The 18,780-nt window shown below is 45.0% G+C and overlaps 1 protein-coding gene across 1 annotated transcript in view; it reads right to left on the minus strand.

Annotated features, from left to right (window-relative positions):
• PYROXD1 (pyridine nucleotide-disulphide oxidoreductase domain 1) overlaps positions 1 to 18,780 on the minus strand; it is a 940,027-nt gene that overhangs the window by 437,703 nt on the left and 483,544 nt on the right. The window contains exon 7 of the mRNA XM_044087812.1: positions 17,466 to 17,563. Coding sequence (XP_043943747.1) covers positions 17,466 to 17,563 — 98 coding nt within the window. The remainder of the gene's footprint in view (positions 1 to 17,465; positions 17,564 to 18,780) is intronic.

Raw genomic sequence — 18,780 nt, forward strand, 5'->3', positions numbered from 1 at the left:
TCTCACAACAGAGTCTTTCAGAGACCACTCGTGAGGCATGAGGATAGCTCTGCTCAACTTGTCCGCGATTTGATTGGACTTCCGGGATGTGCGTTGCTATCAGAAACCGCTGAGAAGAAATCGCCCATTGCCACAGTCTGAGTGCTTCTCGACACAGGGGTAGGACCTGGTTCCGCCTTGTTTGTTGATATACCACACTACAGACATATTGTCCGTCTGGATTGCTATCGTTCCCAAGGGAAGAGAGTCTTGAAGGGCTTGCAACGCTAAAAGCACTGCTCTCATCTCTAGAACATTTATGTGCAAGTGGCATTCTTCTGGTTGCCATGTGCCCTGGACAGTTCTGCCCTGATAATGCCCCCACCCGATCAGGGAGGCGTCCGTTGTCAGTGTAGCAACCGGAGGGGGAGGAACAAAGGGTCTTCCCAATAAGAGCTGAGGGGAAGACATCCACCACAGAAGATGATTCCTGCATGTTTGCGTGATCATAATGGTGTGGGACATCGGAAGTTGCTGGTATGACCATTGTGTGAAGAGCATCCATTGAAGGATTCTCATGTGGAATCTGGCTAATGGAAGCAAAGGTATGGCAGCCGCCATAATCCCCAATACTTTCAGAACTAACCTGGCTTTGACTCTGTTGCTGCTGAAGATGAGCAAGACCAGTTTTTGTATGTCTGTTATTCTCTGATCTGTTAGCCTCGCAGACATGTTGACTGTGTCTAGAATTGCGCCTATGAAGGTAATAACACGACAAGGCGACAAAACAGACTTTTCGCAATTTATTGAAATGCCTAAGTTTTGACAAGTGCGAAAGGTGTAGTCCCTGGCTGTGAGAAGAAGATGCTCGGTGGGAGCTGTAAGGAGCCAGTCGTCCAAATATGGAAACACCTGGAATCCTTGACGTCTGAGGTGAGAAGCTACCACTGCCATACATTTGGTAAACACCGGGGCAGTGGTGAGTCCAAAGGGCAGGGCTCTGAATTGAAAATGACTGGTTCCCAGCCTGAAGCGGAGAAATCTTCTGGAGCGTCTGTTCATTTTTATATGATAGTACGCATCCTGAAGGTCTATGGAGCACATCCAGTTTTTTCTTCCCAATAGGGGAAGTATGGACTGTAGCATGACCATCCGAAATCGTGTTTTCTTGACTGACTTGTTCAAGATACTGAGATCCAAAATTGGTCTCCAGTCCCCTGTTTTTTGGAACTAAAAAGAACCTGGAGTAGATTCCGGATCCTTGCTGGTCTGCTGGAACTGGTTGAATTGCTCTTTTTGCAAGCAGTTTTGAAACTTCCAAAGCTGCAAGATCCCTTTGAGCGGTGGAACATCTGGAAGGGATTTTTTGATCGGTTTGGAATGCAAAGAAAGGGAATGGAATTGCCTTCCGAAATGATGGACTGTACCCACTTGTCTCGAGTTAGGGATAGCCAGGCTTCTGGGTACAGTGACAATCTTCCCCCGACTGCCTCCGAAGGTGGACAGTCGGGCAACACCTCAGGGATGCTGAAAGGGCTTATCGGAGAAAGTTTCTCGATTGCTCTGGTTCTGCGGACCCCCTCTGCCTCTAGGGCGACGTCTACCATTGTTGTTCCCCCCTCTGCCTCTGGTGGGGAACCGACTCTGTGCGTCAGGCGAAGTCCCTTGAGATTGTTTGCGGAACCACATTTTTCCACTTTTCTGGCCCTTGGGGTAAGGCCTAGAAGGAGTAGAAAAACGGACTCCGACGGCAGAAAGAGTCTTGCCATCAGTCTCGCACCTAGTCAAGGTTTCTTTCACTTGAGGACCAAAAAGAGATGATCCATCAAACGGAGAATTAGTGAACGACGTTTTAAAGGGGTCCGCAAAGTTGCATAACCGCATCCAGGCATGCCTACGTAAGGCCACTCCTGTTCCTGCGGCCCTGCTCGCTCCATCAGCCGCATACCAAAGGAGGCGCATGGAGGAGTTAGCTATGGAGTTCAGGGTAGCCAGCTGAGTGTTCATCTTGTCTTGAAAACCCGCAGCTGTAGGATCCTTCAACATATCACTCGCTTCTTTGATCAAGTCCCTTTGAAGACGAGTAAAATGGCATAGGTAGTTCAGCGAACGCATTGCAAAGGTCGCTGACGAGAACATCCGCTTCCCGTACCTGTCCATGGACCTAGATTCCTTGTTAGGTGGATGGACAGGCACTGAAGGATCAGCTAGTTCCTTCCTAGTGGCAGCAGCAACCACCATAGCATCCACAGAAACTCCTTTTGTCAGAAACTGTTTATCTGCTGATGCTGTAATGAATTTTGAGGGTCTCCTGGGAGTGGGGTCCACTGAATCAGGAGCCGTCCATGCCTTTTTTGCTACCACCTGCATGAGGGGGTCAAAGGGGAGACACCCAGGAGGTGGAAGGACGAGAGCCAAACGCCTCAAGGTACACAGATTCATCCTCCGAAGGGTTGAGGGCTGGCCAATTTCCCCTCTGCTTAAGGATTTCTAGAATGTCTGCAAATGAGACATCTTCAGAAGGGGAACGGGGAACCCTCGAATCCTCTAAATCTGTGTCAGAGGTGACGGACTCAGGTGAGTCTATGTGTTTCCTCTTACACTTTCTCTTCCGAGGCGGCTCTTCTGCCAAATCAGGAGAGGCCTCGCAAGAGGATGAGATCCCCACAGGGGATTCCTGAGGAGCTGGCTCTCTGCGGTCCGGGATGAGGGAGTGAGTCGACTTGACCTGAGGCACCGAAGAGGGAGGGGCGGACGGAGCCGACTGTGGAGTAGAACCAGGTTCTAACACACTCCGCATGACCTCGAACGCACCCCTGTCAGGCAGAGCCAGAGGTCCCCGCTCCGGAAAGCTAAAAACCTCCCTCGGCACCGACAGTGATGGCTCCGAGGCCGATGTCGGAGCCGAACTCACCAGCGCCGAAGCCCCGAGAGGGAGAGCGGGGTCGGACAAGGGTCCGATGCCACTCACCCCCTCGGAGCCGACGATGGAAGTCCGGCGCCGAGATTCTTCTAAGGAAGAAATCGGAGCCGACGATGGAGCCGAAGACATTTGTATCGGCTCGACGCTACCACAGTCTCGGTTCCGAAACGCCCCGGCTCCGAGCTCAACGGAGTCGGAGGAGGAACATAATGAGGGACAGGGTCAGGCATCGACTGATGAGTCGGGCTCTGAAGCATTTGGGCCAGTGCCTCGGACTTAAGAAGTCGACTCACTACCCTCTGAAGGTCATGGTCCGACAGCCTCGATGACCTAGAGGAGTGAGATCTATGGCTCCGTTCAGACAGCAGAGGAGATGCTGGAGCCAAATGAACGGAGCCAAGGGACGGTGACCTAGACCTCTTTCTAGATGTCGGTTCCGAAGGTCTGGTCGGAACCGACACAGGAATTTCCAATACCTCGGCTCCAGCCGGAGCCGAGGAAACCACAGAAACTGTAGACTGAGACTCATCGGCTCCAGCCGATGTAGACGGAGGTTTCGTAGCCTTAGGTCTCGGCTCAGTAGCTGGAGCCGAGGACCTAGAAGCCTTGGAGGGCTTTCCCGAAGAGACAGTAAGGGAACCCTCAGGCTTGAGTAAACCTCTCAAAATCAGTTTGTTTTTTCTTTCCTGCAGGACCCTGGGGCTGAAGCCGTGGCATACAGCACAGGAGTCCTGCAGGTGCAAAGGTCCCAGGCAGTAGACACAAGAAGTGTGACCGTCTGTCAGAGACATTTTCTGACAGCACGAGTCACACTTCTTGAAGCCTGAGACCTTTGAGTCTTTAGACATTTTAGAAAAAGTGTAATCACACACACCCAGTCAAACACACTGATTACACCCTATCCTATTTTAAACTCAAAAATAAAATAAACTACCAAAGTTTTAAATTTTGAGAAAAAAAAAACACACACACACCACTAGGGGATGGAAGAAAAAAGGCCCAAAGGCCCGAGGGAAGAACTTATAAGTTCTTGTGGAAAAAATGGGATTTTAGAGAGAAAGGGGGGAAAATCCACTAAACTAAGGGAAACAACTGTTAAGATTAAAACTAAAGGGGTTTAAGTATACTAAATTTTACTCCAAAGTTACTCACCAAGAAGCCGGTAGAAACCAAACACCTCGATCGCTGTAGCGGCAAACGAGATCTGAGGTAACTCACGCCTAGCATTGTGGGATATAAGGGGAGCCTCGAGCCGGTGGAACCAACTCTCGAGCTTTTAGAGTGGCTGAGTCGGAGCCGAGGTCGGCTCCGAACCCATCCAGCAAGAATGAAGGCGAGATAGACAACTTAACATCATCGCTTTAGAAGATATAATTCTGACGAACCACTTTTCCTTGTTGTGAGCATCCACTGTTTGCCTTTTGGGTACTCTGGGTTAGCTGCAGGATTAGCAACATAAGATTGTGAACTGAGCTTTGTAACAGCTCAAACTCCATATGAGAAATAAAAGGCAGTTCATCCTGTGAGCTACTGGCTGCCATAACTAAACCACTAACGAATATGAACTAAACTGAAAAAAAAAAACGAGTATCTCAAAGGTAGAGATGATTAAGATAGCCTTTATTACAATTGTAAGCGTTTTCGTCTGGTCAATCCGGCCTTCATCAGACACTTTAAAACAATCATGTGACTCTTTTATATTAAAACATTGTAATAGCAATCAGCCATTTAAAGATACAATTGCCTTTTTTTCTAAAAATTACCGCAACAGCTACCCATCAACCTTCCTGACCTTATAATACATAGCACATACTGTTATCTAAAATTACATAAAACATCCCTATTCATCTATAAAAAAAAAAATCACTTTTAAAATGCTCTTATTAGAAACAACATCATTAGTTCCGGGAGATACTGAAGCATTGAGATAAGTCACATGATTGTTTTAAAGCATCTGATGAAGGCTGGATTTACTGGAGGAAAGCGCTTATTATAATAAAGGCTATCTTAATTATTTTGAACTCTGAGCTGCTCGTTTTTTTTTTTTTTTTTTTTTCACAGCAAGGTTGACCCCACTAATGGAAGATCCTTTCCACCACTTCTGGATTGAGAGACCACTTGTGAGGCTGAAGGATACATCTGCTCAGTTTGTCTGCATCACACTGGAACTCTCCGGAATATGCTTTGCTATGAGAAAGTGGTTGGAAGAGATTAGCCACTGCCACACTCCGAGTACTTCTCGACAAAGGGGGTAAGACTTGGTTCCTCCCTGCTTGTTGATGTCCCAAACTACTGATATGTTGTCTGTCTGAATTGTAATTGTCCCCTGAGGAACAGCTGTTTGAAAGGCCAGCAACACTAGAAGCACCACTCTTAGCTCCAGGACACTGATATGCAAGTTGGCCTCTAAGAGGGACCAAGTGCTATGGATAGTCCTGCCAGAAATTGCCCCCCACCACATCTGAGAGGCGTCCGTGGTCACTACGTCCATTGGCTCTGGAAGGACAAAGGGGTGTCGGAGGAAAATTTGTCTGGGATAGGTCCACCAAAGTAGATCCTTCTTGAAATAATTGGTGATCAGAACCTGGTTCAACATGTGTTGATGAAGCACAGACCACTGAGATGCTAGCAGCCACTGCAGTATTCTCATGTGAAACCTTGCTAGAGTGACTAGAGATATTATCGACCCAAGAGCTTGCAAAATTAGTCCAGCAGGAACCTACTTTCTGTGGATTACCTTTTGAACCAGTGTAATAATTCTTTGAAGTCTCTCTGGAGGAAGGGATGTTATGGTTGTTGTCATATTCAGAACTGCCCCTATAAACTCTAGATTCTGATTTGGAGTCAATTGGGATTTGTCATGATTTACAGTAATTCCTAAGTGAGCACAGATATCGAGAGTGTAATCCCTTGCTTCTACCAAACGATGCCTGTTCAAAGAGGTTATGAATCAGTCATCCAAGTATGGAAACACCCGGAATCCTTGCAGTCTCAAGTGAGCTGCTACTACTGCCATGCATTTGGTGAACACCCTTGTGAGCTGTGATGAGACCAAAGGGCAGTACTCTGAATTGGTAATGAATGGCTCCCAGCCAGAAGCAGAGGAAATTCTTGGAGTGCTTGTCTATCTTTATATGGTGATATGCATCCTGATGATCTATCAAGCACATCCAGTTGTCTTTCCTCAAAAAGGGAAGGATGTAATGTACCGTGACCATTTGGAACTTTATTTGCTGAACTGATTTGTTTAACACACTGGCATCCAAAATGGGTCTTAAGTCCCCTGTCTTTTTTGGCACTAAAAAGAATCTCGAGTAAGTTCCGGATCCTCTCTGGTCTGGCAGGACTTCTTGGAGGGTGTATATCGCAACATCGAAAATGGAAAATCTTGAACGTCAAAATATCGAACACACATCAAAGAGCAGAACATAGAAATGGGGTACAAAGGAGTATTTAGAGTGTGGCTGAAAAAAAATTGCCCCATGCAGGGGGGCCAAAACCCCCTACACCCCCCACACCCCCTGTCACTTAAAGATAACACTTCAGATATCGCAGTTCAGTCCACTACAGTGCAGAAATGGAAGATTTCCGTTTCCTACACTGCAGCGCAATCTCGGAGTTGGTATATTTAAGTAGGGGGGGCAGGGGGCTTGCCCCCCTGCCTACACCCTTCATGTTGTATGTCACCGTTGGGTACTGCCGTTGACACTGGTTCAATGTTTTTGGATTCGATGTTTTGCTATTCGAGATTTTGCGTTTTCGATGATGTGATATAAACCCCTTCTTGGATGACTCTTTTGTTTAGAAGTTTTTGAATTTCTAGAACTGCTGGATCCCTCTGATCGTGTGGGGTATCTGGGACTTTTTTACATGCGATTGGAGGATAGGAAAAGGGTATAGTATAACCTCTGGATACGATCCATTGCACCCAAGAATCTGTTATGTTTAGCCAGGCATCTAAGTGCAAGGATATGAGTCCCCAGATTGCCTATAGAGGAAGACAATTGGGCCTCCTTTCAGGAACGCTGAAAAGGCTTACTCGAAAAGGACTCCCTAAAGCCTGAGTTCTGCAGACCACCTCTGCCACGTGGGAAGAGTCTTCCATTTTGGTTCCCCTCTTCTGCCCCTGGGGGGAAATGCCTCCACATGTGTCCTGGAAAGGTCCTTGGGAGTTTTTGAGACACATCTTTCCACCATTCCTCTGGTTCCTAAAAAAGGATCTTGGGAGTGGGGTGGAAAAATATAAGACCGCAGCAGAAAGGGTCTTACCATCTTTCTCAAACCTGGATAAAGTCTCTCTCACTTTTGGACCAAACAAGGATGATTTGTCAAAGGGTGCATTGATGAATGAAGAATTAAATGGTTCTGCAAAGTCATGTAGGCACATCCAGGCATGTCCCCTTATGGCTACACCTGAACCTGCTGCTCTGGGATGTCCCCTTGGCTGTATGTGTAATGAGCCTCATGGATGAATTAGACACAGACTCCAGGGTGGCTAACTAGGAGCCAACTTTTTCTTGGAGCCCCTTAGTAACAGCTCCTGCCAGGGTATCTGACAACATCTTGATCAGGTCCCTTTGAAGTATTGTGAAATGTGTCAGAAAATTCAAAGACCTTGTATGTTGATGAAGCATAAACATGCTTCCCAAATCTATCCATAGCCTGAGACTCCCTGTTGGGTGGATAGACAGATGAACTCTCCTCAGCAAGTTCCTTAGTCATGACAGCAGCTATGACCATGGCATTAACTGCTAAACCTTTGGCCCAGAACTGCTCATCTTCAGGGGCAGATAAAATCTTGTCAGGTCTTTCAGGGATTGGTTCAGTAGTGTCTGGAGCCTTCCCTGCCCGTTGAGTTACCCAAGAGGTAGATGGCCGAAAACCAAATGCCTGCAGGTAAACTGATTCCACTGAAGAAGGATTTTGGGAGTTCTAATCACCCCTTTGTTTTAAAATTTCTAGGATGTCTCCAAAGGCGACATCTTCAGGTAGTGACCCTGGGGACCCTTCCCCCCTCATCAAAATCAGTATCTTCAGTGACCGATTCCTGAGAAAAATCTAAGTGTTTCCTCTTACATTTCTTTTTCTGAGGGACCTCTCAGAGGGAAAATCTGGGGGGGTATCAGAAGATTATAGAACCTGTGCCCGAGAAACCTGAGACCTTGGCACTCGCTGTCCCAGTGGAGAGACAGGTTGAATAACACAGCCACAGGTAGGTATCTGTTCCGACGAGGAAGGTGCCGAATGAGTCACTGTAAGGGACAGGGCCCTTTTCCATAACTTCGAAGGCTGGCCCCCTCTCCAAAGAGGGACTGGAGCCTGGAACCAGGATAGACTGCCTCGGAACAGAGGTCACTCCCCACTCTGAAGAAAGCGCCCCTAAGACAGCCAGGGCTGAAATGACTAGAGCCAAAGCTCCAAGGAGCAGGGACAGCTTCGAAAAAATTGGAATTGACCCCTGCCCCCCTGAACCAAGAGGGCAGCTACGGGTTCGGGAAGTCTCTGGTTCTAAAATCATTGGAGAGCTCAGGGGAATTACCAGTTCCGAAGAAAAGGAGATCTCAGGAACAGGTACAGCTGGTGCCAGAAGACTCAAAGTACAGTTTTGTACCTACCATAAATGTAGATGTTCGAGTGCTAATACAGCTGCAGTCATAACAGAATGGGTCTCCTGCCGTCAGGCGTGTCCTCGGTCGGCCGAATTCCAAAGTCTAGGTCCGGCGTCGGTTGTCGTCGCTTCTTCCCTGACGTCAGTGCGACAGGGGTATAAAAGAACCAGCCGACGCCATTTTCTTCAGTTTTTCTTGCCCCAGATGTCAGGTGCCCCCAGAAGGAAGGCAATACATAAAATTAGGTAATAATGCAATGCAATATAATCAAAAAACAGTAGTTGCAAGCAAATACACCATAAAAGAATACCCCTAGAGGGGAAGGAGGGAGGGAAACCTGGACTGCAGCTGTATTAGCACTCGAACATCTACATTTATGGTAGGTACAAAACTGTACGATGTTCATCGTGCATACAGCTGCAGTCATAACAGATGGGTAGAATCCCAAAGCTAAGAAAGGGGTGGTAGGCACTAGGTGTAACTAGGAGGAGCCAAAATGCCCTGCAAGACTGCAGTGGCAAAGCCTGCTCTAGATTTGGAGTATAATGGTAGGTTGTAGTGCTTGGAGAAGGTATGCACAGAACTCCAAGTGGCTGCTTCCAAAATATCCTTGGTAGGAACTCCTCTGAGGAAGGCTGCAGAGGTGGCTGTGACCCTGGTGGAATGAGTTCTAATGCCTGTAGGTACAGTTTTGCCATGAAAGGAATAGCAAAAGCGTATGCAGTGGGCTATCCATTTTGAAATTGTCTGTTTGGAAATTGGCTTTCCTTGAGCTCCTACTGCATAGGCCACAAAGAGCTGTTCTGATTTTCTGAAAGGCTTTGTTCTGCCCAAATAATAACGCAGTTGTCTGTGGATGTCCAAGGAATGTAGTAATCTCTCCCCTTTGTTTTGAGGATTAGGATAAAAAGTAGGTAAATGTATGGCCTGATTTAAAGCTACCCTGGATACCACTTTAGGCATAAAGGACGGGTTGGTTCGTAAGGAAACTCTGTCCTAATGGAAGATGATAAAAGGCTGGACAGCCATGAGAACCTGTAATTCTGAAACTCTACGAGCTGAGGTGATAGCCAGAAGGAGAGCTGTTTTCCAGGACAAATATTGCAAATCTGATGAAGCAGCTGGCTCAAAAGGAGGCAGGGTCAGTTTTTCCAGAATGAAATTAAGATCCCAAGCAGGTATTGGTTGTTTCCTTGGAGGTCTTAAATTCTTAGCCCCTCTGAGGAACTGTCTTAAGAGAGGGTGAGAGAATAAAGGTGGATCAGTGTTGTATTCTGCAGAAATGGCTGAGGCATGGATTTTGATGGAGGAGAAAGAAAGTCCACTGCTTAGCAGTTCAGTCAAATATTGTAGTATTTGAGGTAAATTCAGTTTTCCAGGGTCCTGGCCCTTTTTCTCATTCCAGACACAAAAACTTTTCCATTTTGCGGAGTAAGCTTTTCTAGTTGATGGCCTTCTGGCCTCCAAAATGACATCCTGCACCTCCTTGGAGAGTTGGGCCTGCTGTGATGCTAAGGAATCTTCCATGCGGCTAGATTGAGTGTTTTTAGCTGACTGTGAAGAGTTTTGAAGCTGTGTTGAGTCAGAAGAAGAGGCATTAGAGGCAGGGTCCATAGTGGGGAATGCGTCAGGCTCCTCAGGAGTGGGTACCAGTGTTGCCTTGGCCAGTCCGGAGCAATGAGGATCATCTTTGGTCTGTCTGCTCTGGTCTTCAATAGAACTTTGGGCAGCAGAGGAAGAGGTGGGAAGGCATAAACTGTCATTGATGTCCAGCTGAAAGAGAGAAAGAGAGCGTCCACTCTTCAGGCCTTTGGATGGAAGATCCTTGAGCAGAATTTTGTCAATTGATGATTTTTGTGGGAGGCAAATAGATCTATGTCTGGCCTTCCCCATTCTTGGATTATTTCTGTAAAAACTTTTGGATGCAACTTCCATTCGTGTGGATCTGTCATATTCCTGCTTAGGTTGTCTGCCAGTGTGTTTTCCTTGCCTGGCAAGTACTGTGCTTGTAGTTCCATTTGTAAGTCCATGGCCATGTTCCAAAGTGACATGGCCAGTCTGCATAGGGGGTAAGAATGTGTTCCTCCCTGCTTGTTTATGTACCACATAACTGTGGTGTTGTCCGTTCTTATCAATAGTTGACCTGGTTGTAGAAAGTTCATGAAAGCTATAATAGCATTTATTACTGCTAGCATTTCTTTTTGATTGATGTGAAGGTGCTTTTCTTTTGGGACCATTTGCCCTGAATGCACCGATCTGTCATGTCGCCCAGGTGTAGTCCGAGGCGTCTGTTGTGATGACTTGATTTGCTTGAGGCTTGCTGAAAGGAAGACCTGTGTTTGTTTGACATGCTTGAGCCCACCACAGAAATTCCTTTTGCAGACATGGAATTAGTGGTATTATTGTTTCCAAACTGTGGCTGTGTTGAGACCATATGTTTTCAGGTACCATTGTAGTTTCCTCATATGCAGCTTTGCACATGGGATTAGTAAGATGCAAGATGCCATGAATCCCAGAGCCTGCAGGATTTTCCTTGCAGTAAGCCTGGTGCAATTTGCTAGTGTTCTGAAGTATTGAATTAGTTGCCCCTGCTTCTCTGGCGTGAGGTAGGCCATCTGGGTGTTTGTGTCCAAGTTGGCACCCAGGAAAATTATCTTCCGAGAGGGTATTAGCCTTGATTTCTTTTTGTTGACTGTGTATCCCAGAGAGTTCAATAACATTATTACATAAGCCAGATGTTTCAGAAGAATGTGCTTGCTGTCCGCTTGGATCAGGCAGTCGTCCAAATAGGGATATATTTGTATCTCTTGAAGTCTGCAGTAGGCAATTAGTGATGCCAGGCATTTCGTGAATACTCTGGGCACAGTAGATAAGCCAAAGGGCAATGCAGAGAATTGATAATGAGTTGAACCTGCAAGAAATCTGAGGTATCTTCTGCAATTTTGTCTGATTGGGACATGTAGGTATGCCTCCTTGAGGTCCAATGTTACCAGCCAAGACTCCTTGCCCAGCATGGGAAGAAGCTGCTGTAGAGTGAGCATCTTGAATTTTGGTGCAGTAGAAATGTGTTTAGGATGGATAGATCCAAAATAGGTCTCCAATCTTTTCCCTTCCTTGGCACCAGAAATAGCCTGGAATAAAACCCTTGACCTTGTTCATGCGTAGGTACCTCTTGAATAGCTTTCATGTTTATGAGATCTGTAATTTGTCTTTGTGCCTCTGCCCTTTGATTGTGTGGCAGGTTTGGCATGCCTCTCATTTTTGGAAGGGTGTGAAAATGGAATTTGTAGCCTCTGTTTATAATGTCCAGTATCCATTTGTCCTTTGTGACAATATGCCAATTTTTTGAAAATAATGCCAGCTTTCCTCCCAAGGGGGCTGCCATTTGAGACCTGGTTGGCATTCAAAGGGGAAAGTCATTGGGTTTGCTTTCTGATAGATTGCGAGTTGTCCTCACCACCTCTTTGTGTAGGAGCTTGCCATTGTCTGCCTCTATACGATCCTTGGGAATGTCTTCTGCCCCTCGGCCACCTGTATCTGCCTCTTTGGGGTCTGTCTGTGGCAGGAAAGGACCAGTTTTTGGAAGGCCAATTTCTACTAAAATGTGGGGGTTGAACCTGTAGAAATTCTTTCACAGTTTGCATTGATTTAGCCTTTTCCTCCATTTTCCTTAATACATCCTCAGCATTAGCACCAAATAGTACATCCTTTTGAAGAGGGGCGTCTAGTAATTTAGCTTTGACATGATCAGGCAAGGCTTGTTCCTTGAACCAGGCATGCCTACGTATGACTGAACCTGTAACAGCAGCTCTGCATGAGGCCTCTAGAGCATCAAAAGCACATTGTAAGGTATGCTTACCCACTTGTTCTGCACTATGCATCAAATCCTGCAACTCCTTCAAGTCTGGTTGTTCAGGTTGTGACATTTTACTTTTCAATTGTGATAACAAAAACTGTTGGTATTTTAGCATATGAAACTGACAGTTTTAAGGCCCTCATGGATAAGGTAGCCGAGGAATATACCTTTTTTCCCCACCTTTCTAAGGATCTGGAATCTCTCTCGGAAGGCAATGGATTTTTAGCAATGGAGGCCTTAACTCCCTTGGGGCCCTGTGAGATGGTTTCTGGGTCAGCAGCATGGCTCTTGTATAGAAATTGGTGTGAGTCAGGGACCCTGTAGTACCTGTCAGGCTTAACTGGAGCTGGAGGTAGAGAGTCCGGGTTAAGGCAGGCCTCCGAGTAAACATCATCTAGGATGTCCAAGACAGGAGGTATAGCCAGAGGCCTGTGCTGAGGAAGCAAGAGAAATTCCGAGTCCTTTCTTGGAATCTGAATAATCCTGGCCTTCCCAGTGGAAGTGTTCCCTTAAGGTATGCAAAGTTTCCCCAAATGAGTAATCCTCAGGGGGGGATACAGAAGGATGGACTCCTCGCATCAGAGTCTTCAAAAGGGGAGTAAGAATGTTCCTGATCATCAGAGTGCTCTGAAATAATGGAGCCCTGATCAGAGGAGGGGGAATCTTCCTCCACTCTAGGCCTTTTGTCCGGAGGGGGCTGAGAACCTCTGATAAGAGTAATTAAATCCTCGGCCATTTTAAGCATCTGTTTCTTAGGCATGGGGCCTGGAGATGGGCCCTGTGTAGCTGGTCTCTTAGAGTGCATGGTTGCTTTAGACTTAGTGAAAGCCTTGATAGAGAAAGAAGAGGAAGGTCTGAAGACACCTTGAGTGGAGGTGGACCTGTCCACATTCTGAGTTTCAACGCCAACAGTGTCTTCGGTATCTGTAGTCGGGGTGTGGGCCGAGGAGCCTGCGACCTCGGGTACAGGAGACACCGTCAAAGACAGGTCGTCGGTAGGCAGGGGCTGCGTAGGCGCCTCACTGAGAATCGGACCACGTGTAGCCGGCTTTGGTGTGGTGTCGGTAGAGGCCGCGGACCTCGCGTATCGGTCCTTGTCTTTTCGTTTTTTAGACAAAACCGGAGTTGGAGTATCCGACGACATAGTATAGTTAAATGCTTTTCCAAAATAATGCTGGGCGAACTCCGCCCGACGCTTAATAGTGCGTTTGTTGAATGTAGCACAAAAGCGGCAGGCCGAGACCGTGGTCGGGGCCTAAGCAAGGTATACAGAGGAATGGAAATCCTTATGCGGTATTTGCTTCCCACAAGAAATACAATTATTAACTTTGTCTGACATCGGTCTGAGGCAAGAAAAGGTTCCCCAACGGGGTACTTAGCTTTTAAGAAGACTTCGGTTTCCAAATTTTCATAATCTCAGGAGCTGGCCGACCGGCACTTGCGAACTGCTTCTGCTTCGGGCACCGCGCGGCAAGAAAGACTGAAGAAAATGGCGTCGGCTGGTTCTTTTATACCCCTGTCACACTGACGTCAGGGAAGAAGCGACGACAACCGACGCCGGACCTAGACTTTGGAATTCGGCCGACCGAGGACCCGCCTGACGGCAGGAGAACCCATCTGTTATGACTGCAGCTGTATGCACGATGAACATCAACAAACTCTGAAGCCTCAGCGGAGATCAGAGGAAGAGAGGTTAATGGGGTGAAAGAAGGCTTGAATTCTGGACCTAAAATAGTCAGAGCCCAAGGGGGGTACTGTATGCCCTCTTGCCCAAAAAATTTTATTCACGAATCTCTCCCCACATCGAGATCTGAAAGACTTTTGGTGGAACAGATCGATGACATTGAGAGAGATTTTGGTCTCTGGAGAAACACTTCTGAAAGCTCACCCACAAAGAGGTTGACAGATGGGGAGTAAACACTCCTAGGTAAAAACTCCCTTGATTCAGTTTTTAAGGTCTGTGCCAATGCAGTTGGTTCCATCAAAGTAGTTAAAATGTTCTGCACCAGAGCATTCAACATTGAAGGTGTTGAGATAGTAGTAGGTGCCAGGGAAGTTGTCATACTCAAGGACTTACAGCCAGAGATCTCCAGTTCTGAGGATCCTTTCAGAACAGAAGATTTCAGTTTCTCGGATTTTGGTGCCAATGGAGAAGTCGGAACTGACAAGCTCCTCTTTTTACCTTTCTCCAAGGAAGAGGAGGGCAAAGGGGAAGAAATATCTGTCTTACTCTTGTCTGTAAATATTGCTTCACCAAAGGCAGAGGGAATCAAACCCTTCAAGATAAGTTTATTATGCTTCTCAACAAGGGCTCTATGACTGAACCTGTGGTAAATACTGCAGTCCTCCTTCAAATGCACAGGACCCAAGCAATATACACAAAGCAAGTGTATATTTGAAGAGGGAATCTTGTGGCCGCACGTCTGGCATTTTTTAAAACCAGTAAGCTTTCTCAGCTGTCAGAAAATATGGGCTGGAAGGCAGACATTTACACATACTATCACACAAGGGAGGGGAAAGAGCAGAAAATTGAAGAGGATAGAAAAAAGATTTTTTTTTGAGAGGAAAAGAAACTATCAACAATGACAGCTTAAGAAGTACACCAAGGTGCATGGAAAGAGGTCATCAACAATGATAATACACACACACACACACACACACACACACACACACAAACACGCGCGTGCGCACACGATGAGAGAAAAAGGAAAATGATAGATAAAGGGTAGAGGAACAATGGGGAGAAAAAAACAGAAAAACTCAAAGAAATAAGAAAATATTACCTAAGCAAAAAGGAAACTCGAGAGCTCTGACAAACCATGACTGTTTGGAAAAGCAGTAAACGAGATCGGAGGTAACCGAGAGAAAGGGACTGTGGGTACAGGTGAAGGTTGAAGGTTTTGGCTGGCGCGAGCTATAGCAATGGCCGAGTTGGAACCAAACCCATATGTCAAGGATAAAATTAAGCCTGACAACATCAGATCCCACCTTCTTACCATGCTGGGTTAGTTAGTAATCACTGCCTTAATCAAACATCTATGACATTTGTGTTAGATCTACAGTCTACCCAAATATATCAGACTGGTATATCTCATGCAGTGATTAATCTCTACAAATGGATGAAGATGGATTGGTAAGACCTCTGCTGGATGAAGCCATGGTCTTGTATAACTGCAACAGTCACTCAGAAACACCACCAATCTGTCTTTTGTTGGGAGGATGGCAAGAATTAACACTAATGTGATTGTCCAACTCCTTCTCATACTCACCTCTGTGAAGAGAAGCTTCCACTGTCACTTGTTAACCTGCATCATCATATGTGGTTTCTAAAGAGAGACATGAAAATTTAGCCAGTGGTTTACCAACCATTGCTGTCAAATCTAGAAACGAGGCTAGTACTTCATATAAACCACGCATCTCAGCTTCCCACAGTCCCTTGAGTTTCTTCTTCAAGGTCTTCCAAGTCGCTTTCCTTTATGTCCATTTGTCCCATCCATACCAGCCCTACTTCCAATTCAGACACATGCAGCTCATTCCTTGTAAATGCAAATATGAAAATTTCAGTGCATCAGCCTGCTTGTAGCTTTCTTAATAACTGTCCCTTTCTAACATTTCATTATCTCAATGATTTCATCTACAGTTCCCATTGCACTTGAAGAATTTCCTTTACCTAGTCTTCATCTCCCTGGCTAGTGCTTTCTCTAAAGGTGGACACACAGACTTGCAAGATGGCATTTTTTCTGGTCTTTTCACAGGCCTTTTTCTCTCATCTATAGTCTCAACCCAACACACATGTATTTCTCATCCTCCTTAGTGCCTCATGCTTTTTATTACTACTTTTCTCTACCTTTAATTAGATTAACAATCTTTCCATACTTCAGATGCAGAACTTTACTTCATTCCTTGGTGTACTTCATTACCTTTTCTCCTGTACTCAGATTCTGGTCTTTCTATACTATTTTTCACTGAAAACTCAATAGGTTTTTCCTCTTGTATACCTACATCTCTGTTCTTGAGGCACTTTCCAACAATACTGAAAGGATTATGACCCACACCCATTTGCCATAATCTCTACTGCTCAGCAGCTGCATTAAGCAAGGACCAAGTCAAACATTTCCATTCATTACTATGGTCATCTTCATTTACTGCCTGTGTATAGGGACCACTACAGTTTGCAGCCAATTACCAGTCCATCTTTACAAATTTGTGGTCACTTTCCAGTTCAATGCTACAAAATTAAAGGTTCCCACAACTATTGCTCTTTTCACTCTCTGACCATCTATGACCGTCTTCTAATCCAGCTCTGGAACATGTCCACTGTCTTTTTTGTGGTTAGTACACTGCAACCATCTTTGCAACCTCACAACCAGCTATGTATACATTAAGTACTGCACACAGCTTCAACTGTCAATATAACCTTTGAATACCCAGTAAAAAAGAGATAACATCAAGGGGTCATAAAACAAGACAATGAAGAATGGATGTGCAGACACAATGAATAACCCACACAAATAAACCTGTTTTACATGTACATTAAAAAAAAAAAAACTTCAGTCAGATTTTAATCAAATCTACCTCCTCCTAACACCAACAAGTCTTCACCCCATCAACTAGGTTACAAAGACTTGAAAAGCTCGCCACCTTTCTAACCCCACTGCTTTAAGTATCCCACTTCACGGGGTGATATCAGATCCCAGTGCATCTAGAAGTGGAAAATATGCTCTTATTATGGCCAAATATGTAGTTGGATGAATCTTTGGATTAATCAGATGGGATAGTTCTGCTAAGCTTTCTACTCAGTTTCCTCCTTTAATAACTAATGAAGTTTACAGCTTATTTTGTCACATTGACAGCAAACCGGTGTGCACAAACAGCTTCACAGCAGTACCCCTCCTTTTCTGGTTAACTCAAGCTCATGGTCATGGCAGTTAGTGTGAAGCACTACCTGCTGGATCATGAGACTGGCAAGTGGATTTTTATTTTTCATGTTTCTTTTTAAATTCACACAGTCAAGTAGGCAAATGTATGACTTAAGCAATCCAAAAGTATATTCAACAGTATTTGGACTGGTGATCAGATAAAACAATTAATTATATACCCCTTTACTCCCTCGAAGAGGTATTCCTTCATGCCAGTCTGGACCCAATGCAGTGCCAGGATTTCCACCTTCTGTTCTACTCAGCGCTGGCTTGTCACCTGAAAATGAAACATGCATCAATAATGAGCAACATCATTTTTTATTTGCTTTATGGCTTGGTTGACTGCCCCTAATATTAGAGAGTAACTTCTGAAAAAAAGTATTTCTTTTATGACATGAAGACGTATACAAGTCTAAGTAACACTGCAAAAGCCTTTATGCAGCTATTTAAACAGAACAGTCACTACATTTTCAACAACTATATTACACTGTATCTGGGTAATTTATTCTTTCTTGTTACATCACGGAAGACTCAAAGATCACAGATATTTAGGTTTTCATCCTTTTACCAAACTTTATGAAGGAAAGAGGGGCTCAAGCAAGATTAAAAACAAATCATGGGCTTTACAGCAAGTTTATTCAGTCATGGAGACATCAATAGGCTAACAATTTTACAGAAATAACACCTTTTTACTAACTGGTATTCTGTCCAGCACTTGAGTATTTATACCATTAATTTTGACTAAAGATGTTGGTCAGTGACCTTGTATAACCTGCATCTTAATGTACTATTTTTTATATAACAAAAAAGCAATCCATTGTTTGGGCACTGACCTTGTATAACCTGCATCTTAGTGTACCATTTTATTTAAAAAAAAAAAAAAAAAAAAAAACAAGGAAGCAAAAGCATTTTTTGTTATCCTAGCCATTTGTCTGTGTTATGAATGGGCTTTTGAACTCCTAGTAGTACCTGATATAAATTGTAACATTATGTCTTTGTTAAACAAATAGAATATTGTGAATTCCTGCTGAGATAATTCATTCTACTGTCTTTTTATAAACATTTGCCTGCTCTCTAGCTCACAAAATGTTTTCCTCACTACCTCTTTTTTTCTCTCCTTCTACATGAACCAGCCTTCTGTTCCTGTACCTCCCTGTACTAGTTCACCTGAATGTACCCAGCTGGACGCCTAAGAAACATAATCAAACATTAGGAATTACCTACCAGCTCCTTGGGAGACCATACCTTGTTAGGAGACAGTGAAAGTATGTGTTGTTTTAGCTTCTAGACAACTGTGTTAAGAATAACTTGTTATAGATATTGTTAGGTAGGCAAGCCTCACAGTTAGGTTAGCCAGCAGCCAACCCCCCTTTTTTTTTCTTCTCTCTAAACAAACCATACCTCCAGCTCATACCCTCTTTATACCTAAGTAGTTTTATCTCCCCTCCCCCTCCCTGGCCTGACATCCCCTTTAGGAGACCTATTTAACTTTTG

This window comes from Protopterus annectens, chromosome 11.part0 (genome assembly GCF_019279795.1).
Source record: "Protopterus annectens isolate FY-2018-M chromosome 11.part0, PAN1.0, whole genome shotgun sequence".
Taxonomy (NCBI): Eukaryota; Metazoa; Chordata; order Ceratodontiformes; family Protopteridae; genus Protopterus; species Protopterus annectens.